At 37.4% G+C, this 25,021-nt stretch overlaps 2 protein-coding genes across 6 annotated transcripts in view; one reads left to right on the top strand and one right to left on the bottom strand.

Moving 5' to 3' along the window:
• Dora (Dorado) overlaps window positions 1–3,561 on the bottom strand; it is an 82,180-nt gene extending 78,619 nt beyond the window's left edge. For all 3 annotated transcript variants that reach the window (XM_067105006.1, XM_067105007.1, XM_067105008.1), the window contains exon 1: window positions 3,505–3,561. The gene's annotated coding sequence lies outside the window, so the exon portion shown is untranslated. The remainder of the gene's footprint in view (window positions 1–3,504) is intronic.
• A 619-nt stretch (window positions 3,562–4,180) lies between these two features.
• LOC136839243 (small ribosomal subunit protein uS11) lies at window positions 4,181–12,838 on the top strand. 3 transcript variants are annotated; one of them, XM_067105003.1, is made up of 4 exons: window positions 4,181–4,311; window positions 9,139–9,382; window positions 9,909–10,061; window positions 12,742–12,838. In XM_067105003.1, the coding sequence occupies exons 2-4, from the start codon at window positions 9,146–9,148 to the stop codon at window positions 12,805–12,807; spliced, it is 456 nt and encodes a 151-aa protein (XP_066961104.1). In that variant the 5' UTR covers window positions 4,181–4,311; window positions 9,139–9,145; the 3' UTR covers window positions 12,808–12,838. The 3 variants fall into 3 exon arrangements, with proteins under 3 accessions (XP_066961104.1, XP_066961105.1, XP_066961106.1); XM_067105004.1 differs by having other exon boundaries at window positions 4,244–4,342; XM_067105005.1 differs by having other exon boundaries at window positions 4,308–4,368.
• The last annotated feature ends 12,183 nt before the right edge of the window (window positions 12,839–25,021 follow it).

Below are 25,021 nucleotides of genomic sequence, written 5' to 3'. Positions count from 1 at the left end.
TACTGATAAAGTTTAATATTCAAAAACAATTTCACAAGGTTTTTTTTTTTTAGCACAAGTGTATGCATTCTTATCTTTATTTATTTGTTATGCTCATGTCTTACAAGAAGCACTGCAGTCACTCAGGCAGCATTCCAAATTTTCATATCACCATCATGGTAATCCTGTATATATTGTCTCTCCAATTTACCTCTCTCATCTATATTCAAAAGTAGTCAAAATTCAGATGAATAACATGAATAGCAGCAGTTATAATAATTTTTAAGAGCACTTCAAATACAATTCTTTTTTCGATCATAAGCTTCATGTGCTAAAATTCTTGCGTCATTATTTCCTACATACCAGGTAAAGCAATGCCAAATACTGTATAGCATGTTTGTAGGTGATGGAAATCTGCAAAAATTCATGTGAGTACAAAATTCAGGCCTTCATCTCTCTTAAGATGTTTTATAAATTTTCTAAATATTAATACTGTAGATATTAGCTTTTGATCAAACTTGTTAAACAGTTGAAATAATCATGACATTATTGAAGAAAATAAAGAAATAACAATACAAAATCACAACTTGCACTTCACCTTGGACTCGCTACACCCGTCTAAAAAAACATCAACACACCATTTGAGTTGAACTGCCAAGGTAGGTAAATACCTGAGAAAAATTAAATTTAGCCTAGCCTTGTCAGACTACCAGAACTGATGGATAACCTAACTGTGTGTTTATATGAAACTGAGAATATACTATACAGTACATTCAAATTAATGCACATCTCATTTTGTTGTTGTTTGCTGGTACTGCGCATTCTGGGCCATTGCTTTTTGTACTGAATATTTCTATTGTATTTGGGAGCTCCAATTCACACTGGCATTCAAGACAAGTGCCTCTATGTATATATGTATAGTGCAGTTTCTAGAACTTATCAGCATGTAAATCCTTTTTATAAAAGTTGAGCACATGGAATTTAGAAGGCAGACAGCTCAGACATTTGCCAAAATCTGAACATGCAGAGAGACAAGAAAGCCCTATTGCCCTTTCTCCAAGGGCAGCTGGCTATGATTACATCGGCCATTACTGTACTTTAGACTCCATTACATTGAGATGGTGAGTGTGCCTGAAAAACACATGACTAAGGGACCAAATGTGTGAAAGAAACTTCAAAAAGCATATAAAGGCATACCACAAGAAATGAGCAACACAGTATAGAGAACTTGCATGCCTAGGAATTTCTATGCAGTATACAGTAAAGTGACATGGTTTTGTCAACCATCTTCCTAGTATGAAAATTATGAAGAATTATTAATGGCAAAACACTTCCAATTTGAATATTCTGTCAGGTGTTATTTTTTACAACTACAAAATGACTAATTAACATTTATTTTATTTGCAAATGGACTTTACTTACAATTATGCATTTTTTGATTTCATAATAAATCTGCAAAATAAAATGTTGACTTTTGCCCAAAATATTTATCCTCAAGTACGCCTACAATCCCATATGAGGAAAATACTATAAATGATTGAAAATATATCCATAAGACAAAAAATTATAAAAACTGTCCAAGTATTTATCAAAAATTACTAGGCTCTCAAAAGTCAGGCTTCTATATGAACAAATGCCAGCCAGTAAATTAAAACACACACAAAGCATCAAAATTTAAAAGTGATAGCTCGTAGTATGTAAGACAGAGAAGCTAAACTACCAAGCTGTATCAACTATTTTACATATCTATTTCACAGATGTGTCACAGAGTTTTTTCCGACACAAAACACCACTGTTTTCGTTGTTTGAATGGACTTGCTCAAGATAAAGTACTAACTTTTTGGTGTCGTTTTTTCCCCCTAGTTAATGAAACTTGGTGGGGTCTCCAATAGCATTTTATATTTTATGGGTAGCTGATTATAATTTCAGAACACCTTACCCAATATAAGTAAAGACATGGAAGCTTGGTATTTCTTTATGTATCCTCAGAACCATGAAAACAATTGTTTTGATTAACATGCCAATATAACTATGAAGGGATGGTTGGTCGATAAGAAGGTTGTGCTGAAGTGTGTTCTACTGTTCATTGTAAATTTACTTCTAATTTTGATTGTTGCTTTATCTATCAATATATGAGGGACCCCAGAGTGATTACCCTTTTAAATACTGTCAAAAATACTGTTTTTGAGTTAGGATGATTGAGTGCATTTTCATGTTTGGTTGAGTTGAATTCTGTTGTTAAAGTTCACCCAAACTCTAAAGTTATGGCCAGCTGGGTAGACGCTTAACAAAGAATTTAACCAATCAACCAGACTTAATGACTAAACAGATGAATTTTCGATGGTATTGACCAGAGGCATCCAAAAATCATATTTAATACTATCCTAGGCCTATGGCCCCCATAAAACTGATATAGGCCTATGTAGCCTAGGGTTACAGTAAACTAGCGACCAGCATTCGGGACCAAAGTAAAGATCAGTTTGTGATACATGGAAGAATAAACACTCTCAGCCCTTGTAATAACCTTCGTGAATACCCTTGTAATAACCTTCGTGAATACAAATCAAATATCCCTTACCAAGCATCTCTCCCATTATAGACTTAAGCTAGGTCCAATACTAAATCAGAAATTTTCTGTTTTCAGCTTCCACTCTGTTCCACCCACTCAGTATCAACAAATTTAGAGAGAAATGTTATTTCAAAGCAAATTTAAATCCTTATTTTGTAAAGTTTTCCATATTACACTTTTGATGCAAAGACTTTAGGTGCTGGCCTACCTTTGAAACTGAAGTTTTACTTGTGCCAAGAGGCCACACCAGCCAGTTAGTAACAATAACCTATACTATTCTAACTCAAATATCCCTTAGCTTAGGAAGTCCCTTGGCCTTGGTCGAATACTTGTCAATGGGCATTAACATTTGTGGTCTCGATGATAGGTTAGGCAAGGTTATGGGGTACGACTTGTCTAAACCTTCACGCAACATCTCACGATCCTTCCGCCCAAGTCTAAATGTATTCTAGGATACACCAAAGTGAAAATCTTAGCAATTTCTGTCAATTTATGATACCTGGGCTTTAGTGGACCCCAAAATACACCTGGGAACACAATGAAAATAGCGGGAAACGCACGACTCACGAAATTCCTAAGGAACTCCCTTAGAAAAACTGAACTCGAACATTAACCCCTTCCGGAAAACTTAGGACTCTTGAAATCCTTCAGCCAGTTTCTTACTATTAACGACTCCACTTTCTTCAGGAGCTCCCCAGGTAGGGGAAAGTGTTGGAGAGGAAAGGACGAATAATCTTCAGGGTCACAGGCACCAGGTCACAGTCCTTCGACGGGTCATCACACAGCTGATTCCCCCCTAAACAAAAGATCAGCTCCTTCATTCAGGAGCCATTTCTATTATATTCTTCACTGAAACCCAGGGTCTTTAGACTCCCTTTAATGCCAGGGGCACCAGAACCTCACACTCCACTTATGATAAACGGCATTTTGCCCAAGACAACGTTAAATTACAATACCCGAGGATCGCTTTTGTTTTGTCCAATTCTAACAAACAAATGTTCGGGTTCCAATAATATCGTTTATGAAGGGGAAGGATGTGTTATCTTACGTCAGTAGTCCCGATTGGTAGGCAAACACTTTATTTTATTTCCGAATGATTCATATATAGTGGTAGCAAATCGAATTTAATTTGCAAATAAAGTATATTGTTTCAAGGAAATTATGGTACAGGTCTGGAACAAATATTAAGAATATAATGGACATTTGCCTACCATCAAGGTAAACAAGGTAAAATGTTATGATAAGGGAATTCTTCTGTTTTCAAATAATTAATAAAGCTATGATAATTAGGCTTACTTTTATTTAAATAAAAGGCTCCTTTTTACTAAAGAACAAATTCTGATTATTAAATTTGTTTAATTTACTTTGGTTTTCATACTATAAATTCGCTTAAATATATCACAAGTTTAACATATATAATTAAAAACCTATATAATATTATATCCTGACAAATGTGTTCACCAATACCAAATAATTCTTCAATCACTTGTGGTACGTGAGTTTACGAGACAAAGAGTCTGTTTTAGAAGAGTTATTGCAAAACAGTACTTATAAACAATTACATTTGTGGAATGCTAATAGTGAATAAATATTTAAAAATACTCATTACTCTAATATAAAATTAGGGTAATTGTGAAAATTTTTAAAGTGGAATCTAAAGAAAGAGAAAATATTTTTGAAGAACAAAACCTTTCAGGAAAAGTTTCGGTGTACCTAAACAATTCCAGCATTATTTCCTTCCTAGAGTCCTCTGTGTCGAAGAGGTGTGTAGAGAATCTTGTTTCTAAACGTATCGTATGTATTACGAGTAATCCTGTATTGTAAGTGTATTTAGTCCTAGTAATATTAAACGAACGTATATAACAAATTCCAGCTACATGTTTGATTGTTGCTAGAGCATCGATTTGTTGATTTACATGCTAAATAACGACGACGTTCACTCTTCGTGTCGGTGTTTGTCAATGCAACATACACTTTAAGCTCCCGTACAGTATATTATTGTGAGGAAGCCTGTTACCGTGAACTAAGCTTCTCTAACGTAAATAACTATGGGCTCTAACGTCTGTGTAATAAATTTTATAGATGCAGTCGTTTGTTGTTGACCTCGAAACCGGTGTGATACCTTAGCATGTGTTGTCATCGGACGACCAGTCATGATAGAAAGCTAGAGTGTTTTACTTCGTAAATAAAATTGTAGTTTATGTAGGGTATACATTTTAAGCATTTATGTGAATCAACTAATTTGAGTCACATGCACCGATATGAGTGTAATCTTGCCTAAGGTAGACGTGACTTAGCCTATGCTTACGTTGCGAAAGTACGTAATTGTCGTGCATACCCCATTGCAAGGTCTGTTGCAGCGTCTTAGTCAATATGGATTAACCTAGCAGATTTAAAACATTTTTTGTTCATTTTTTAGTCCACGAGCCACTTTGTTGGACAGCCAACGGTAGCATTTCTGCAGGAGTACAGTACATCTTAACTTAACCTTATTCTACTTTAGGGTGCTGTGCCCTAACCTGTCTCCGTAGGCATTGCCACCCTGGAACCTCAAAATTCATGTCATGCATAGACTAATGGAATGATGTGTGTGGAACTGCTGTGGGTAGATCTAAGTAGTAGGTCCGCGGCGGCGATTTCCTTCTAACTTGACGCATTTTCTACAGAGTTTTGGTTGCTAATTATGGATTTACCTTGATTTTTTGTCGCACGAATGTAATTGCCCTGTGATTAACCCCAGAAGTCCATCCAACAGGGTTTCCATGCATGATCTTCACGAGACAGTGCATGGGTACGTCTGTTAAAAACGGTTCATACCCCATCTGGCAAGTGCAATAACTTGTTAACGCATGGGTACCCCCCCTCGGGCCAGTACTAAACACGGCGAAGGATCATTCCATTTGGCCAACAAACAAATGCACTGCCAGTAGCCGAAGCCCTAAAAGTGTAGAAAAAACCAGTTTCCAAGGTAAAAACAGGCACAGAGCTAATACTTAGAATTACCCTGCTGTGCAGTAGCCTAGTACCATGGCAAAAGTGTAGAAAATTTTGAATGTGATTGTAGCCATAAGGAACTAGATCAAAGTGACTGTTCAGCAGAGAGAAATCTTAATCTGATGACATGGGGTGACATCCCCTGACCTAGCATGAGGGGGGAGGGTTACAATCCCCCAATGTGATATTGCACAAAGGTTAGAATGTTATCGTGATTTTACTGGACATTAAAATATATATATTTGTAATTTTTGGTTAATTTGTTTAATTTTGGTTTTGTGTGTAGAAATTCATGTGTTTATGAAAGGGAATGAGGTAGTTTGCAGAACAGCCAAATCAGGCTTTAACACTACCTCTGAATGGAAGTATAGTCCATTGTTTCCTATTTTTGCCCCCGTGTCCAGGTCAGGGCACAGCATCCTAAGTGAGGTAAGGAATGTTAGGTATGGTTAGGTCAGGACGTGGCATCCTAGGAAAAGTTAGGGTTTTTCTATGGAACTTGTTTCTTTTTCTACACTCACTCCAGATAACTAAGGAATAGTCTAACCTACTGGCATTGTTTGTATCAATTGCTTAGGAAAAAAAAAAATGTTACATAAGTGTGAAGGTTTGCCTACCTTCAGAATAACCTAGCCCAACCTGTACTAGTATGTAATACTACCTTGTAGGCTAGTAGCATGATTGGTATATCAGGATCTGATATCAAGTAGACCAGGTCCTAGGCCCACTTGACCAGTAGTGTGGCGAAGGTACAAGAGCTTTAACATTGGATCACATGGAGCAGATGCAAAGTAAGAAGGCGGGTAAGCATGAGAAATCGTAACCCATTCCTAGAATGTCATCTCCTGACCTAACCAGACCTTACCTTCCTAAACTACCTTGGGGCTCCATGCCCAGACCTGGCCAGGGGTGCAAGTAACACTGAATATCCCCTTCTCCCTACTCTGCATACTGTTAACACTTCATCTGACCATTTGTACCTTGGAGTAAAATCACAGCCAATCTTCTTCCCCCTCTCGTTTAAGTCTGTGAACTGAGGTGCTTGAGAAAATTAAATCTTGAACAGGCTTGTGAATTAACCAGAATGATTAGGCTGATTAAATTTTACCCTTTTAAAACTACAATACTGGCTGTCACTGAAGTGTCACTTATATGCTACAGTTGTCAATTTGGTTAGTTTTTAGTGTTGTTTCTTATAGTTTTGGTCTTTGTTTTGTTTTCTTGCTTTTAAGGGTTACGATTAAACCTAGAGTTGAGTATGAAAAGTCCTAGTAATATAGAATTTGTGTAATTTTAACATTTTTGTTAAATGGTAGTTTAATCATACTCCAAAGTGTAATGGTATAAGAGGATCATAGCAAAGAAACCAATATTTCAGTGTTTTGAGTGGGAGTATTTAATCAGTAAAGTTCACCAATGTGTCCTAACCTGAACTAAAGTAGTCTCCATCCCAGCCTCCACTTGCACCAGCTGAATTGACATTTGGCACCATAAACATCTTCATAAGACGTATTTACATCACTTTCCCATTCTGTGAGTAAAGTAAAAATACTCTGTACTCTTACCCGTGCTGGGTTACCATAAGTCATAACTTTGGTTACCAAAGTAATTGAGACACCAAAAACAATATGCATCACTATTGTGTAATTGTAGTGATTTGTGCTGTAGAACATACACAACACAGACCAAGTGGACAAACACAGACTAAAACAGACGAGGGACACCCGAAGAGAGGTAGTTCCATTAATGCACCTTACACAGTGCACTGTAGGCATTACTGAAGAGTCTTTGCAGTGCCCCTTTGGCCCTTTCATCCCTTTTACTATACCTCTTTTCATATTACAATATCTTTCTTGCATTTTACTTTGCTTAACCTCCTATTGGACTTGACCTAATGCAAGGAGCAAATTACCAAATTCACAAACACAAGATTTCCTCAAGGTTTGTTGGTCTTTGGTAGACTGGTTGCTATTTACATTGTTGCAGTGTTGTTATTGGATGGTCCCCATAACCTCATCTGATGCTGCAGTCATTTTTTATTCAGTTTCCAGTTCCCATTACATGCCTAGTGCCCCCCCCTTTTTTTTTTTATCTCGGCTATCAAAATATGGTAATATGAGGGCCAAAACAGCAAGCCCTGGCCCTTGGAACCTTTCATAGTTCTTTGGCATGTTTGGTCTTGGTTGGCCAGCATGGAGTCTTAATTGTGAAATTTATGAAGTAGACTATCTGTGTTACACAGGAAAATATATTGATACACATTGCATTTTACCTTCTTTAGTGATTGTAGTTAATTTGGGAGATTATAGCCAGAATTCAAGATACAGTATTTCACCTGAGCTCACTTAGGTCGTCACTCATTGCAATACCAATGTGAATGAGTGAAAGCTTCCCAGTTCACCAGACAAATGAGTAACACTTGGCCATATTGTAAAACTCCCTGCATTAAAGGTTTATTATGCTCTCTGTTTATAGACTATTGTTTACTCCAGAAAGACAAATAGGTTAATAGCATTGGGTTAATGTGTGATAAAGCAAAGAAAAGTCCTTTTATGAATTTAAGGGTCTTTGCATAAGCCAAGCAAAATTTACTGAATAATGTCTTGAAGTAAAAAGTCTAGGACTATTGCCTGTGATTCATCACTTAGTAAAGACAAACTTGTATTACCCAACAGTCATGAATTTCCATGTGAATTCGTTGTTAAAAATGGTCATGGCTTAAAAAACAATTGAGCACATTTGAAAATACCTGTAATGTCTGTACTGGAGGAAAATAGCATAGCTTAAAGAGGTTGGTTAGTGTGCATGCAGCTGCTTTGAGAATTGAGAATAGATACTTTCACGTGTAGTAAAACTGTTATAAATAAAGAGTCCCAAGAATTTTGAGTGGACCAATCACATAAGAATTGAACTGAGTGGTTAATACCTGTGTGCACAATGACCTCTTGCCTTGTTGTGGTGAAGTATCTGATAAACTGTCCTGAGTAACTAAAAACATAAACCGCAAAGTGTTCACTTACTAAATAGAGGAGCCTTAAATAAATGACATATAGAGTATGAACCACTGCAGTACTGTAGTTTTGTATTAAAAAACGAACTGGTGTTCCTTTTTTAATACAAAACTACAGTAGTGGTTTACAGTCTAGTCTAATGTCATTTAAGGTTCCTCCTTTAGTCAGTGAACACTTTGCTGTTTCATGTTTTTATTTAAGAATGTTACCTGATCCTTAGTGAGGTTATTCTTGTTTTTAAATGTAAAGTCAACACATATTTCAAAGTTTGTACAAATAAAAAGAAATGGTTTTGGTCTAGGAGTGATGGTTAAAAAGTTATCTTGAAATTTGCACAAGTATTGAGGAAAAGATGTTTTTGATGTGTATTAAAGATGTTTAGTAAAGTTGAGGGAGGGCTTCAACTTGAGACAGGTGGTTCATTTTGGCCTTGTACTAAAGATTGAAAACTAAATTACTGCTACCCCTCCCCAGGATTTTAGATGTAGAATTTGTTTTTAAAGTATAATTAAAGTATAAGTCAGCTGATGTTGACTAATCAGGTAAAGAAAATGTTAATTGTATCTAAAATTACTGTTTTCACAGGTAAATCATGGCTCCTCGTAAAGGAAAGACCCCAAAAGAAGAGGTCCAAGTTCAGTTGGGCCCCCAAGTCAGAGAGGGTGAGAATGTGTTTGCTGTGTGCCACATTTACGCCAGTTACAATGATACATTTGTGCACGTAACTGATCTGTCTGGCCGTGAAACCATTATTCGTGTTACTGGTGGTCAGAAAGTAAAGGCTGACAGAGATGAGTCCTCCCCCTATGCTGCTATGTTGGCTGCCCAGGTATGTGTATACAGTATATTGTGAAAATCCATGTAGGGGTTATGCTTGTTGAAAGCACTCCATTCTTTAAATGCATTGAATAAGTCTTTAAGAATAGCCAAAATATTAGGGAGAGTGGCAGACAGTTTTTCACCCTTTAGTATATTGCTTGACTTCTTAAATGAATAAGCAAAATAAATGCTATTTATGCATTCAAGGGGAAATTAGGTAGAAAAAAAAAATTGTACAAGAGCCAATTAGCTAGTATATACATCAAATTTGAAGTGAATGTGATTCAAGGCAAAATTTACCTTCAAAACAGCTACCAGCACCCTGTTGTGTTTGGTGTAACCAAGAAGGTTATAGAATTTCATGACCACTGTTGAAATGACGTTTTCATGTCTGTTCATAGTGAAGGTCTTGAAACAGGCAGTGTCAAGTTTAAGGTAGGCTACGCTTTAGTAATGCTGCTCTTTATATGTTTAGATTTAAGTCCTTTGTTCATTGCACAATGTTAGTGGATATTCATTTAACCTTTATATTTCAGGATGTTGCTGAGAAATGCAAGACTCTTGGCATCAATGCCCTTCATGTAAAGATTCGTGCCACTGGTGGTAACAAGACAAAGACCCCTGGACCAGGTGGCCAGTCTGCTCTGCGTGCTTTAGCTCGCGCTGGGATGAAGATTGGCCGTATTGAGGTAAGAGATGTTGGAATATTAAACGTTAACTTTAAAATTTTTTCTCTCTCTCTCAAAAAAAAAAAAAGGGGCGGGGTAGTCATTGCTTTTTCTTATAATCCATCAGTGACCAACTTTGACTGGAAGGGAGCTACCTAAGTAAGCAAATCTGTTGATGGCACCAAAGCATCAGTGATTACAGTTAAAAGGGTCAGTTCTGAGAACACTACAGTTGAAGTTTCCATAAAACCTTGGGAAAATAGGTGAATGGTCATTGATATAGCAGATGCCTGTGAAATTACAACATGCACATATGTTGTAGAAGTGAAAGTGCCAACTGTAGCATACTTGATCCAGAGATAGGAAGTTGTTTTACAACCTTCCAAGAAATGCATAGAAATGGGAAAGAGCTAGTAGTTAATATCAGTAGTTTTACTACTTTCTCAAGTATATGTAGAAGTGAGAAAGAAGGCCTGAAAATACTGTACTAGGGTACCTTGTTGAGTTGCTAATGGGGTGAAATGAAACAAAACTGGATTACCATTTTATAATGGACTAGTAAGACCCCACAACAGTTTGTCAGTGTGGGTGCTAGGGAAAGATTGAAACAATGTGAAAATATTGAACAGCAGGTGCTACCACAACATATTTTTCAAATATACTTTCTGAGGTCATACAGTGATTTGGGTGGCATACCACACCAACAGGAAGAGATTATGCCATATGCAGCTGATCAGGAAAAATACATTTACATGGAAGATATGCCATATATATTTCTTTATTTTGAAAAGGCGTAATGAAGGCGAGATGCTTCGTTAGCATCAAAATCAGATGAAAAAGTTCCCTGTTGAAATAGTGCTTATGTCAAGTGCCTAAAAAGATTGTACTTCCAGTGATGGTCCTAATTATAATCATCACTTTTAGGAATAGGAAAAAACCATTTTATTCCAAATTATAATTAACACTGTTGAGAAGAAACTGCCATAGAGTAACTGTGTTTAGGAGAAGATCCTGTAATGGTTAGACTTCCACGCCTAACAATATTCTGAATATATGGTAACCAAAATGTATAAAACTTGTGGCTGTTACACTATCCCCCTTGTAGAGGTTGCATGTGTCTATTTTGCTAACTATGCACTACTGTCCATATACAAGCAACTGAAGAGTGCATGTTATTCTCTCAGTAAACATTTTCACCCAACAAATAACATAATGGTAAGAAACTCATGCTCTTGCTGGAGCATAGGGAAAAGTCATACAGTACAATAATAGTAATATTCTACGTTAGTTTTAGGCCTTCTTAACCATCTTGGTGTATCTAGAGTTTCTCATATGTCATGTTATTCCTTTTGACTGAACACTTTTCATCCTTGCCTGCTCATTTTAGTGTTGTACATGTCTCACTTCATTTCGTAAATACATTAATAATTACATTACTTCCTCCACTAGGTGGTGCTACCACTTAGTCCGGGTGTTTGAATGTTAGGAGGCAGGAAAATCACAACCACATTCCCATCAGTGCTTTGAAGGATTAGTATTTACTGGAGCATTATATGTTAAAAGAGAAAGAAGGATTTGTGAAATCATCCAAAAGCAATGTAACTCATTCTTCTTTGTTGGTAAAATGTAGCTGGTTGGTTTTGGTTTTTGTTCTGAAGTATGTGCTTTGTACACAAGGTCTGGCTTGATCTATGATCAGATGAATTACCATATTCTACTAAAGTAAGTTTCTCTCTCTCTCTCTCTCTCTCTCTCTCTCCCATGAATTGTGGGACTTGTTTTGCACATATAAATTTATATGTGTGGCTGGTCGCCACCCAGGGCAAGCCTATTTTGTTATATTTGAAGCTTTGCTCTGGAAGGCAGTCTACAGTGAGTTCCTGATTTGTTCATACAGGCTAATTGCTTTTCAAGCAAAACTACCATCACTTAGGATAGATGTATTATTGCAACTTATCCTTTGGTAATGCACTTAATTCCTTTGGCTAGCCATACTAGACTTGAGTATATTTTTAACTCGTGGTGTAGTTAAACTAAATGGAGATATTAGCCTTTGCATCACAAACTTGAGAGACACTTTTTGCCATTTTAGGATTGGCAATTGTAGTCTTCATATCTAAACTTTCCTCTATTGTGTTAATACTTGAATTGTGCTCTCCTGGCTTACAGGCACATCACCATTTTGTATTCATGGTCTTCAAATGTTGAAAATTTTCAATTTTCCATATAAAGAGTTGGCATTTACTTGGTTAGGAGCAATTTTTACTGAAGCACAATATGCACTGTACTGCTGGCCAGATGGAAGGAGACAAAGATTGGAGTCTTGTTATTTGTGTCAAGTCATTTGGCCATGCTGTGAGCATCATCATGCTAGTCTAGCCAACTAAAAACACAGTATGCATAGTAATACACTACCCAGACTAAAATAGGACTAAGCCAAGTCATGTGACCACACAGTAATCACTTAGTTTGTGTGGATTTGTGCCCTGAACAACAGCATCAGGTTAGCCTGAATTAGTTCATTTTCCTGTTTCTATCTTAATTTTCTCTCATAGTGATCTAGAAAACTCCACTTCTTTGGGTACAAGAAAATTTATATTGCATTCTATTTTTTCCTAATAAACATAGTTAAATATAATTTTGGTTTGTAACAGAATTTAGTTCGGGTTTCAACATAGTATAATCGGATTTTTTGTTTCAGGATGTCACACCAGTACCCTCAGACAGCAACAGAAGAAAGGGTGGTCGCCGTGGTAGGCGATTGTAATTTAATCGCTGTAATAAATTTAGTGATTTAATCTTTTTTTATTATAAACCCATTTGAAACTTTATCGTTTGGATATTATAATGGATGTATGGTTAATACTGCAGTACTGGGAATGGTTGAAAGAAGGTAACATGCATCATGTTTCATCTTAATGTTGGTATACTGTACTTGAGAGTTAGGGTAATGTTCATTAGCCATTTCATCTCATGAAAGTTGGGAGTAATGTTTAATAAAAATGAAAATAGATACAGTATAAACAAACAATTGGGTTGTTGTGTACTTTCCAAAAGGAATACCACTGGTTTGATCATTATGCAAAATAACAAAACAATGGCTGTTTTGCAAACTGCTTGGTTATCATACCATAACACTTATTTGAACCATGTATATATGATGAACAACGCAGGACCCACTCAAAATAAAATCTTGTGCATGTCTAGTATACAACTCACAGTGTATATCAAGTCTTGGAAAGAACTTTTGTCATTTTACAAGATTTTCAGTTTCAAGGATATGCAATATATGACACTATCAATGTATTCATCAGGACATTGTTACAAGTTCCAGTAACATGCATAGGAAATTTCATCTCTCACGCTAAGTCTTGGTACTGTATAACATATTACTGCCAATGCATATATGAATATCACAAGGTGAATAAGTAACTGTACTATGAGAACACAAACCTTTGTCTTTGTGTGGATATACTCGTGACAAGTTTGGGTTTGTCATTGAAGCCTGATTACAAAGTTGGTAATTAGCAACAAGTGACTGCTGGCATGCATTTTCTCAGTTGCACTGCATGTCTGCTGCTGCTGGACTCATTTTTTTTATCAACTTTTACTGCAGAATTTGATGACTTTGGCACTCCTTTTTTATCTTGGTCGTGGTTGTTGAGCAAATGATGATGGCCGGTTTTCTTGGTGGGCAGTATGAGCAGCCTACTAGGTGTTCAATGCAATGCAGTTAGTAAGAGCTTTTAAGTCATTCATGAACATACATTCTCTTTCAGCTTGTTTGGTTTGCATGGGTCAGGATTGCATACTGTCTCAGAATGATGGTGTGTTTCTTGGTTTCAAGTTCAGTGGAAGAGGAATCGACCCATGAAGATGCTATTAGTACCCCTTGAGGGCAACAGCCTCTATTTTCTTTGGCCCACCTTCAAGGTTCCTGCTTTTGTTGTTGCATCTTTGCAAGACCTTTCATTCCTTTTAATGTACCTCCATTCATATTCCTTCTTCCATCTTCCCTCTAGGGGTATTGTGCCATCCGTGCACCTCATGCAATACACAAGGCATTACTTGTTCCTTGCAGCGTCCCTGTAACCTTTAGCTGCAATCCCTTTCATTCCTTTTATTGTACCCCGGTTCATATTCTTTTTCTTCCATCTTACTTTCCAGCACTTTCTAACAACTGTTTCGTAGTGCAACTGCACTAAGAAACCTTTTACTCAATTTCGTTTTCGGGCCAAAGTGGCATCATAGTCCCAGCACTTTGCCCTTGGCCTAGATATTGTATTCTGTTCCATTCTTTCTTCCATCTTCCTTTCCAACTTTCCAAATTGTTTCACAGTGCAACTATGGGGTTTTCCTTCTGTTACATCAGTAAAAACTTTTTACTCAATTACTCTTTGGCCAGAATTTATATTCCTTTCTGATCCATCCCAGCTCATGCTAAGGAGAAATAATGCAGGGTTGAATAGTGACCGACCTACTTGTTCCTGAGGTGGAACAGAACAATGGATGTTCCTGTTATGGCCATCAACCTGCTCCTGCTACACCAAGAACTTTATTTCTTTTGCTTTAGATCCATGTACTTAATATCTATTTCCTAGATCTGTATCTTGCTGTCCAACCACTCTCCCTAATTTCTATCTTAAATACTGCAAAAGCTTGGCTTTATTACCTAAATTTCATAATCTATTAACCATCCTGAGGTACCTTGTCAAATGTGAGTTGCTGAAGAGAAAATGACCTCTCGGGTTCATGGGGGTTTATCCTTCAAAGCCTTTCTGGAGCGTTTGATTACAACTAAGAACTCTATTCCTACGTCTGTCTGTAAACACCTCTGTTACAGCAGTAGCCTTTCCAACTGAGACACCTTTCAGGATAGATCTGTTAAATTCCTTAATAACATTCTTGGCAGGCATAGGAGAGAAGTTTGTAAGAGGTCAAGAACTACAGGCACTCATTGTCCATCTCCTCACCTTGTCTCTGGACCAGAGGAAGCATTGGAAGGCTAAAAAGTCCTCTCACTGACTGCTTTCTACCAGAAAATTGACTCCCCTGATAGTTTGTGAGAACAGGTGCTTGTGACTGATCCTTGTTAACAGACTTTCTGTCTTCATGGGGCAGGAGAACCAAGCTTGACTATGAAAGGAAAAGTGATGAAATAGGTAAACACTCAAATCTTTAAAATTAGAGAACTTCTACTCAATATTTGTTAGTTTATCGAGGACTTTCTAATTCTGAAGTGATGAATACTTTTGTGAAGTTGCTTTCATACATATATCCAGGGAGAGGAATGCAGTCAGACACGAGCTTTTCAAGTCTAATGAAGTGGTTTGGCTTTGTCCTTATGGTTCCGATAGATTTCCTTCTGGAGTAATACAGTGGCTGCAGTAGCTGGTTGCTGTAGAGGGTTAGTGCTGTCAGTGCTCCTCGTGTGGTGCACTGCATTCGATACTTGAGGTTCCCTTTGGTTCCTAGCTGCAACCCCTTTCATTCCTTTCATTATACCTCCGTTCATGTTCTCTCTCCCACACTTTCCTTCCTCCTAGCAATTGCTTCAACATTATATTCAGCGCTGTATGACCTCATAGGTCCCAGCACTTGGCCTTTGACCTAAATTTTATATTCCAATTTAAGTGCAGTTGGTGCACTGAGTCGTAAGACATGAGGCGGCGTTTCCTTTATTTTGCTTTGGGTAAAAATTGCCTTGAATTATTTCTGCTTAGGATGAGTACCTACATTTGCTAAAGAACTTAGATTATCATATCTACCTTTTGTTTTCCAGTTGGAACAAAATCCCTTTATGTGTATGTGTGTCTGTGTTGGCATGATTCAATGGCCACAGAATTGTGTGGTGGACAAATTTGGTACTACTTTATCTAGAACATTACCAGCTACGAAGACACTTGATATTAAACAAAGTCGACCTTTGACATTAGTAGGCACAGCTTCACAAAAAACATTAATAATAAAGTTAAAGCAACTAAAAAATACAAAACAATCCAGCTGCTTACATGAGAAATGCTCAGAAGGGCGCTGCAATGACAAATTAGAGGTTACTTGGAAGGATGAATTTGGAGACGTACCCCTAACACTTGATATCACCTGTTAGGAAAAGCAACATACTAGAATAAATCAACAAAAACAAGTTTTCTATTATTCATCACAGAGAAGAGAAAGTGACGATTCTAAGGAATAACGACCTTGACAAAATGTGAACTAAAGAAGGAAAAAATTATTGAGTATGTAACGGCGTTTTAATACAAAGTTAAAGGAGAAAAAATGCTTTACAATTTATGAACAAAATGTCGAGTCAACCATCCCTCTCTTCGGAAATGACTATGGATACTGAATATGAATGAAAGTGAATGTTCTGAAGCAGCTGAGATAACTCGTTTGCGTAGTACATGCAGGGAGAGAAGGCTTGAAGGGGCAGAGAAGTATGGTGGCTAAGTGTTTATTCGCTTAAGCGATTTTGACATCCTGTTGTTGACCCTTTTCCGAATGTTTATGAAGAGGCCAGTGAGGAAGTTTTCTGCACAAGAGTTTCATTCACTATTCAGCAGCGCCATTTCAGATTTTTCTTTGGTTGGGGGGCGGGGGCAAAGGCTATGGCATGGGTAGGGTGGCGAGCCCTATCAACTGGGGATAGGGGGGCCGGTGTAAGGCCCCCCGAGAAATTTATGCGCATTTCGGAGCCATATAAGTGCCGTATTGAGTTAAAGCAGCAAACAGGTGTGCCACATCCACCCACATAACATTATTGTTGTTGTTATTTCAAAGGCTAGGGGGTAAAACAAGTCTTACGGGGTCCATCAGTGTCTTGGGGACAAGTGCCACCACCCCCATTGACGCCCTTGCATTCACTATTCAGCAATTAACGATTGATGAAGCAGAGACCTTTTGTAGACAAGAGTTCCCACCTGTTAGATATATATATATATATATTATATATATATATATATATATATATATATATATATATATATATATATATATATATATATATATATATATATATATATATATATATAATGCATTGTGGCTATTACAGTTACATACATATAGTGTGTGTGTACACAGGGTGGTGTACAAGTAATCCAACATCCCTCTCCAGCGAAGGCAAGATGAGAAAAAAGAAGATACAAGAAAGGATTTACTCTAAGAGAAGTAATAGGACTGTTCTGAGGGCCATTGGAAATGCCAGCGGAGAGAGACTTCTAAAGTTTAGTAGTGGAGGGGAAATATCAAGGATGCCTGCAGTCTACGTGAAGCACTGTTGATTTTGCAGGTGACAAGAAACTGCCCGAAATCATTTGATATGTAGTTCTTATGCCTGTTCCAGTGGTAAGTAACAGTTGATGAACCTTTCATGTTTAATAGTCAACATTTCCCCTAATGCAAAATGGAGTGGTGGGTAGCCTTATAAAATTTTTGTCATACTCTAGATTTTTTTTTACCATTGCTTGAATATTGTCTTCCTACATGGTTGTCGGCATTTTCCAGGGATCTTTATCTTCTAGACAAAATCGTGCTTTAATGTTTCCCACAAAGGCAGTTACGATTTATATCGTATCGAAAGACATCCTGCTAGAATATCTTACAAAAGGCTGATTTCAACATGGAACAACTTCTGCTATTACCTCAAAATAATGGTCGTGTCTCCTGAATTGGTGCTCGTCATTTGTTTGGCAGGGAATCGGCCAAGGTCTAGAGATTATAGTCTATACTCTCTAGACCTTGAAATCGGCGACCGCATTCAGCTGAGGAGCCCGAGAGAGTAGTTTTCAAACCCTCTCGAACTTGGTGATCTCGGAGAGGGGCCAGTGCCGTCAGTACACCCCCCGTTGTCCGCTGCAGGCATTATATACTAAAGGTTGCTCTCTGCGTCCCTTCGGGACCCACTTTTTAGCTTGTTGCTTTGCTTCTATTCACACTTCCTTTCTTCTATCTTGCTGGCCAACGACTCCAGTTCCCTTTTAATTTATTTGAAGCGCTGAATGGCTGAAAGTGCTCCAGGACTTGTCGGTAGCCAGATTTTCATAAATCATCATTATCATCGACCCAGGTGATTGTCATAATTTCCTAATTCTGTATCTCAGGAGGTTTAGTCTGCTGTTTGTTTTATTTAAAAATATACTTAACTTTCCTCTGTTCTTTTTACTTGACGATATTCTGTTCAGCTGACCTTCAAATAACTATTAACGAAAGTATAATAATATATTGTCCATTTTAATGATTGAATATGTAATAAAGACAGTTGTGAATTGCTCAAATGTAATGTTTTGGGGTTTTATAAGTCCTAACAACAAAATTATTTGGTGAAATCTTCCTGCAGTAAATTACATTAGAGTATTAGTAGCAACATTAATATTAATCGAAGACTTTTTTTTTATTTTTCTCTTTTTCCTTTAAACAGTAGTCTTAAATGCGTCATATGGGTGCACAAATATTATTACAGTACTGCAGCGAAAACGCGAGTCTCAGTAATGTGATAAAATCAGTTACTATAAAGCATCATCGTCAACAAAAAGTCATTGTGATTGCGTAATAATGACACCTATGAACGGAGCGCATTGTAATCTTGATAAATAAATCAGGATTGAGTTTTAACCTCTGGGATATGGATATAGCACGGTTAAGTTGTGTTTAAGGAATATTAAAAACATTCAATATGTGAACTGCGGCAGATAGAAAATTTTGCCAGGAGTAATTTCTGTGCCAACCTCCCTAATTGTGTCACCCGGTGCGATCGCCTTCCTCACCCCACCCCATTTGTGACGACCCCAGTTATCAGACAGGTAAATGGCATTTTAATTGACCTGTTCCACTGGAAGTATGAACATTTTAAGTAACTGACAACCATGGTGTTTCAGTTTCCCTTGGTAACCAGCTACTCGACCATTAACAGCCAGGTGAGGATTTACATTGAGGCTAATGAGGCTGCAGCCTCAGGCCCCGGGTACTGAGGGGGCCCCCGACGAGGCGATGATTAGAAAATAAATCAATAAAATAAATGGTAATAGTACATTCACGAGACTTGTTTTTCTGTTGCTCAACTTTGTAATGGAATTACCTCTTTTTTAATACAGTATGATACAGCATAATAGATCAATGGCTTCAATGTAAATTAAACGCAGAACCTGCCGAAACATGACACTAACTACTACTGTTCATATCGAAACATGTACTAAAACAAAATATGATAAATGTGTACGTGTCTGTTAAAAAGGCCCCTGACCTGAAGTAGCCTCGGGCCCCAAGTACTGCTAGTCCGCGCCTGTTAACAGCTTACGAATGATTAGTAAAATGCAATTGTGATTACCTGTCCGTAAGCTCTTTCCACATACTTGGCTTAATTTAATTGAAAATTTTTTGACAGTTGTTACTAGACCGCTTTTGCTGCGATATTCAATGAACTCGTCAATTTTCACCTCAGAAACATTTTGTTAGGCACAAAGAATTACAAAATAAAACGTGCTGTGAGTCAATGGTGACCTCACATGTACAGAGGAACCATTTTCCGTTTTCCTTTGGGCAGCTGCCGCCAACGTATCACAGAGTATCCGCTCACCTCTTAACCAACCTCTTCAACGTCGCATGTGGGTGGTGGGGCAACGAGGGACAACGTTACCAAGAATATAGGTTCATCATTTTTACCAGCTTTGCCAAACTACCCGTAAATGTGGCTCTGCACCTGCGGTAAAACATCTGCTTAAACGAACCTGCATTAGAGTTGTAGTACGTGACTGCATTTTGCTCGTAACGCGCCAATTCAGAGTAAACAATGTTCCGTTGGTAACCCTGTTACTGCCTTTCAGTCAGAGACGGTGTTTATACTTATTTTCTCAATTCAAAGCAGGGGTAAAGTGCCCTAGGTGTCTCTAGTATCTGTGGCGGTTGTTCCCCGTGTTTTGATATCTGGCGAGGGAGCTCTTTAATGTGTGCCAGCTGATTTTATGCAAATATTGTTAGCTGGCTTGAACGCCGCTGTTTTTCTCATCTCTCCTGAACTACGGGCGAGACCTGCCTGTGTATGATGACAACTTCGGGAAATGTAGCTGAAAATGTTTCGTGTGCCCTATTTTGGACTGTGAAACCTTAAGCTGAATTAAAACCAAAATAAATGTATTTTTCGTTGCAACTTCACCTTGATTCCTATATTTAGAGCTCAGCATTTTTGCTGTATGACATTTTTCCACTGCTCCGTGACCCCCGAAGATGAATGGGAAGACCTATTGAAGAGCTTTGTATCACTTCGTTGTGTGATTTGTCCTTGGGAAACCGACACCAACGGTTGAAAAAAGTTAAACATTGGAAGATAAGTAAGTCTAAGGAATGAAAATTGTGAAGAAAGGAAGAAAGAAAATCTGATAGAAAGACTGGACCCATTTGATGCGACCTTGCCGCCCACGCCTTATACAAAATCCGGGAGTGTTAGGGTCATATGAATATGTGCTCAGTGGTTGTAAACACAGACGTCGTCAACATGTAGAGGTAAGTGAAATACACAGAATTTTGCCGTATGTATTTCATGACTTTTTTCCTGAGATACAATATGATCTTGTTTAAGAAAATGCTTTTGCTTTACGAGCGCGGTAGCGTTTGGTAAATAAAGAAAATACAAGGCGATAAAACGATAAAATCCGTTCACTGCTTATTTAACGTGTGACTAAGCGAAAAGTAAAGCATGTAGTCTCTCACTGTAACGCAAGCAGTTTTTAATGAGCTTGTTAAGATTCATTAGTCTATTTTCTCAGCAACGGTGTGGTGTTTCTCATGCACAAATCTTTTTGATACCCCGATTAGTCTACATCAAAAAATTTTATTTGTCGAAACGTACATTGTTTGCTGTTATATTTGATTGAGGATATTAGACTACACATAACTTTAAAACTATAAGGAAATGACTCTTTATTACCTATGTACATTTGACAAGAAACAAGATGTAAACGGACATTTTCGCTCAAAAACGAGGCCATACGTATATATATATATATATATATATATATATATATATATATATATAATATATATATATATATATATATATATATATATATATATATATATATATATATGTGTGTGTGTGTGTGTGTATAAAATTATATGTATATATATATATATATATATATATATATATATATATATATATATATATATATATATTCATACTTTCAAATATTAAACCCCATCAATCCCATTAATACAGCAATCACTTTACCTTGAAACTAAATTTCATTCAAAAGGAATTATGAGTGGTGGTCCTACCCTGAACATGTTTCAAACTAATGCCTTTTCGGTTAAAAGTTGGTTGACGGTAATTTATCTACTCGGCTAACAAAGTGAAATAATTTTGATTTCGACATCAGGTACAGACCCTGAATTCAACATGAATATGTACATCCGAGTCGACATCTTACGGAACAATCTGGTGGGCAAGTCACTGTTGCCCTGCTCCCAACCCAAATTAAATAGTTCAACTCCAATTCAAGGTTGGGGAACTTATTTATATTAATGAGTTATTTGTTTGGTTTGTATTAATAAGTTATTTGTTTGGTTTATATATAATATATATATATATATATATATATATATATATATATATATATATATATATATATCTTTAGTCTTCAATAAAAACCGTCTTTGTGAAAGATATGCTCTCGTCTGTAGGCGTGTGCAGTTGCTGAAGCTGTGGGCAATGTATATACACGAGACTCATCCATGATTCAGCATTTAAAGTACTAATGTTCCACTGAATGTAGTGTTAGCATATATATATATATATATATATATATATATATATATATATATATATGTGTGTGTGTGTGTGTGTGTGTGTGTGTGTGTGTGTGTGTGTGTGTGTGTGTGTGTGTGTGTGTAACAGTAAGTGCAGTATAAAGCACAGAGAGAGAGAGAGAGAACCTTACCTTACCTTACAGAATTCAGGTTTTCATTTGATGTCTACCAGAGAGTTGCTAACGCATCTTCCGGTATATTTTGCATCTTCCAGTCTTGGATGGTCTAGCCTTAGATATTTTCGAGCTTGATTTATTGTCAAATGATGAATGTAACAGTAATGCTGGTGCGTGGTGGATTAAGTTCTGGTTTTCTGGTTAGAACCTCTGCTTGCTCTTTTTTACATGATATTAACTGGGAAGCGTTCTCTTCTCCTTTCAAGACTATATAAATTTAAATTGTAGTTTTCATAAAGGTCACTGACAGAGAGAGAGAGAGAGAGAGAGAGAGAGAGAGAGAGAGAGAGAGAGAGAGAGAGAGAGAGAGAGAGAGAGGAGGGGGAAGGATAATATTTACTATAGGATAGTTACATACATAAAGCAGTCGACTGAGTTATTTTAGTTTTAAAATATTTAGTGATTACCGGACATTTTTAAGTGCAGTGGAAGTGAGCATGTTGCTTTTTGTTGCTTTCAGGAGTCCCTTTTAAACTTTGTTTTTGATCCTTTTTAATTAACTCGTATCCTTGGATCAACATCTCTTATTAATTGTTGGATAGCTCAACGAGACTTTTCCTTTTTTTCTTTTTCATCTGCACCATATATCAACCCACAAAGTGCTTCGTTCAACTGAGACCACCGAGATTTAGATTTCACTGACTTGGGTTCAACAGCTTAAAAATCAAGTCTCTTTTCGTAACGTATTTTGTTCACATCCTGTATATTGGCCTCCATCTGTTTTTGAACTGGGGTTGTCTTTCAGTTTTTATAATAATTTTCTTTAATCTCTTGCCCAGTTCTTTCTGTCCTTTTATCAACTCGGCTGTTATATTTTTTTTTACTTTCGTATTTTACTCGATCGGGCCTTTTTCTCCTTTCCAACCGATTTTTTGTCTCCTCCAAAAGTTTTAATTTCGTTTATACTTTCATGTATTGTATTCGTCCTCTGAAAATCTAAGTCCAGACATCAGCTCGCTGTATAATCAAGAACCTTCCAGTGTCCTCTTCTCCACACGCACGTTTTGTACTATTGTCTTGGGACAGCTCTTCATCTATAATTCCATCTCCTCTTCATAGGATACTCTAAAACCCCAGTCTAATGAAATTCAATTGTTTACCGACCTTTCTCCTCTCAAATCTTTTCCCACCACTTAGTGATTAAGATCATTCAGCCATTTTTCTTCAAATGACTCCCTTAGCTTGGCATTTTCTTTGTCTTAAGGATACTCGCGATTCGATTCTTGCAAGTGGGTCGTGGTAGCTCAGCGGGATCGCCGGCAAGCACTCCTGGAGTTAAAGTCCAAACATTACTCAGGCCGTGATAGATTTCCCTGTCACCCGACCTTACAGTTCTTGTGAGAGGGACGTGTGTGGGTCGCACAGGTCTACCTGCAAAGACATCATCAGCCATTGGCTTGCTTCCCCAGGTCGCACCAGAGTGGGAAGGGAGGTGGCTGGGTCTAATCTTTGGTGTATGTGTGTCCCATGTCTGCTGTCCATTAACGGCCTCGTTGGCCAAGTCCTTCTCCAAACGCACCTTCATTTCGTGGTCTGTAGCCTCGCCCTTTGCATGAAATGCTCCTGATGATTAAAGTCAGAATTATTGTTACGGGACAGGGGAAAGAATGTAGACAGGAGGCATTGGAAACATTGCTATTCAGTTAATGTGTTGGCCCTTTGGACTCGTGATTTTTTGGAAAACTCAGTTTTTTTAAGGTACGAAAATCCGATCAACGGGTAATCCGATGACTTCATCTAATTCAAAGAAAAAATAAAAAAAAAAGACGTAGCAAATAGGATATTAAAAAAAAAGAGGAGGTTACAAGACTCAGGAAAAACAGAGAAGGGGACAGTTACCGGCCTGACCAAATGCGAATGCCGTTCCAGGTAGATCCGTAGATCCAGGTACAGCCTTGTTCTGTCATAGCCAATTGCATTTCCTTCCATACACTCATCTAAATCAGTATCACTGCTACCAGGCCAGATGTTTCTTAAGGTTGGCTTGTCATTAAAGCTTTCGCGCCATTGACGTTGGGCTTTGTATATATTTTTCCAAAGCAAGAATAGGCTTTAAATAAACGTTATCTGCCAAAATATTTATTATTTAAAAAAAAATAAAAAAATCTCTGTCCACGATACTAACTGACTGTTTATATAAGTTGTTGCGTGGTTAACTTTTCCTATATATTAATGGAGCAGTAAATGAAAGAACAGTTATGGGCAATTTGTGGTAATGATATATTTGAACTGAGGAAGCTAAAAAATTCTTTGTATTTATGCATGCTCGTAGCTTATTAATGACTACATTAGACCCTCCTAAAAATGACATTCATTCTGATCTAGAATATGGTTACAAATATTTCGATCACTGAAAAAAAATTCACGAGATTGTTTTCAAGTTCCATTATTGTCTGTTCTTCACCCTGTGATTCTCTCTCTCTCTCTCGTTACATATATTTGTCTGAGACCAATATAACTGCAGCACAACAATCGACATGAAGACTGGCCATTTCATAAGCACATTATTGTTCATGTGATCTCCCAGAGCAACAAAAAAGCTTCTTCAAGCCAACATTTGCCTGTGGGGGAAAAAAAATCCAATAAAAAGGAAGTCTGTATGGTCCTGTTCAGCTGATAGAAAAAACATCGTTCTTCCGAAACCGGCCGCATTTAGCAGTTTCGCAGACGGGCATCGCACGCATGTATAGCAAATCAGCCGGATAAAGAAGGCCATTGTCATGTTGTGATAGGACTGTTTGGCCAAGGCTCCCCCGTCCCTATTACGAGTCCCGTTTTCTTTTTTTCCTTCGTGCTTCTTCTTTTCTTGTTATGAACTTTTTCTTTCACATCAGTTTTTTTCTGCTTTGATATCAAGTTCTTCTTACATATCAGTTTCTTCGCCTAGTTTTGTTCTTTCATATCGGCATCTTATATGATAGATTATCTTCTTCGATATGAGCGTCTTCTTTTGGCTGTTGCTTATCCGTTTTATCATTTATATATTTTATTAAGCTTCTTCCTCCC

This window comes from Macrobrachium rosenbergii, chromosome 6 (assembly GCF_040412425.1).
Source record: "Macrobrachium rosenbergii isolate ZJJX-2024 chromosome 6, ASM4041242v1, whole genome shotgun sequence".
In the NCBI taxonomy this organism is placed as follows: domain Eukaryota; kingdom Metazoa; phylum Arthropoda; class Malacostraca; order Decapoda; family Palaemonidae; genus Macrobrachium; species Macrobrachium rosenbergii.
This window is presented reverse-complemented; position numbering and strand designations above follow the sequence as displayed.

What these genes read in the sequence shown, in the direction of transcription:
- LOC136839243 (XM_067105003.1), top strand. Translation starts at nt 9,146, where the DNA reads ATGGCTCCTCGTAAAGGAAAGACCCCAAAAGAAGAGGTCCAAGTTCAG. An exon ending in CTGCTATGTTGGCTGCCCAG is followed by an intron (nt 9,383 to 9,908) that starts GTATGTGTATAC and finishes TTTATATTTCAG; the next exon opens with GATGTTGCTGAGAAATGCAA. An exon ending in TGAAGATTGGCCGTATTGAG is followed by an intron (nt 10,062 to 12,741) that starts GTAAGAGATGTT and finishes TTTTTGTTTCAG; the next exon opens with GATGTCACACCAGTACCCTC.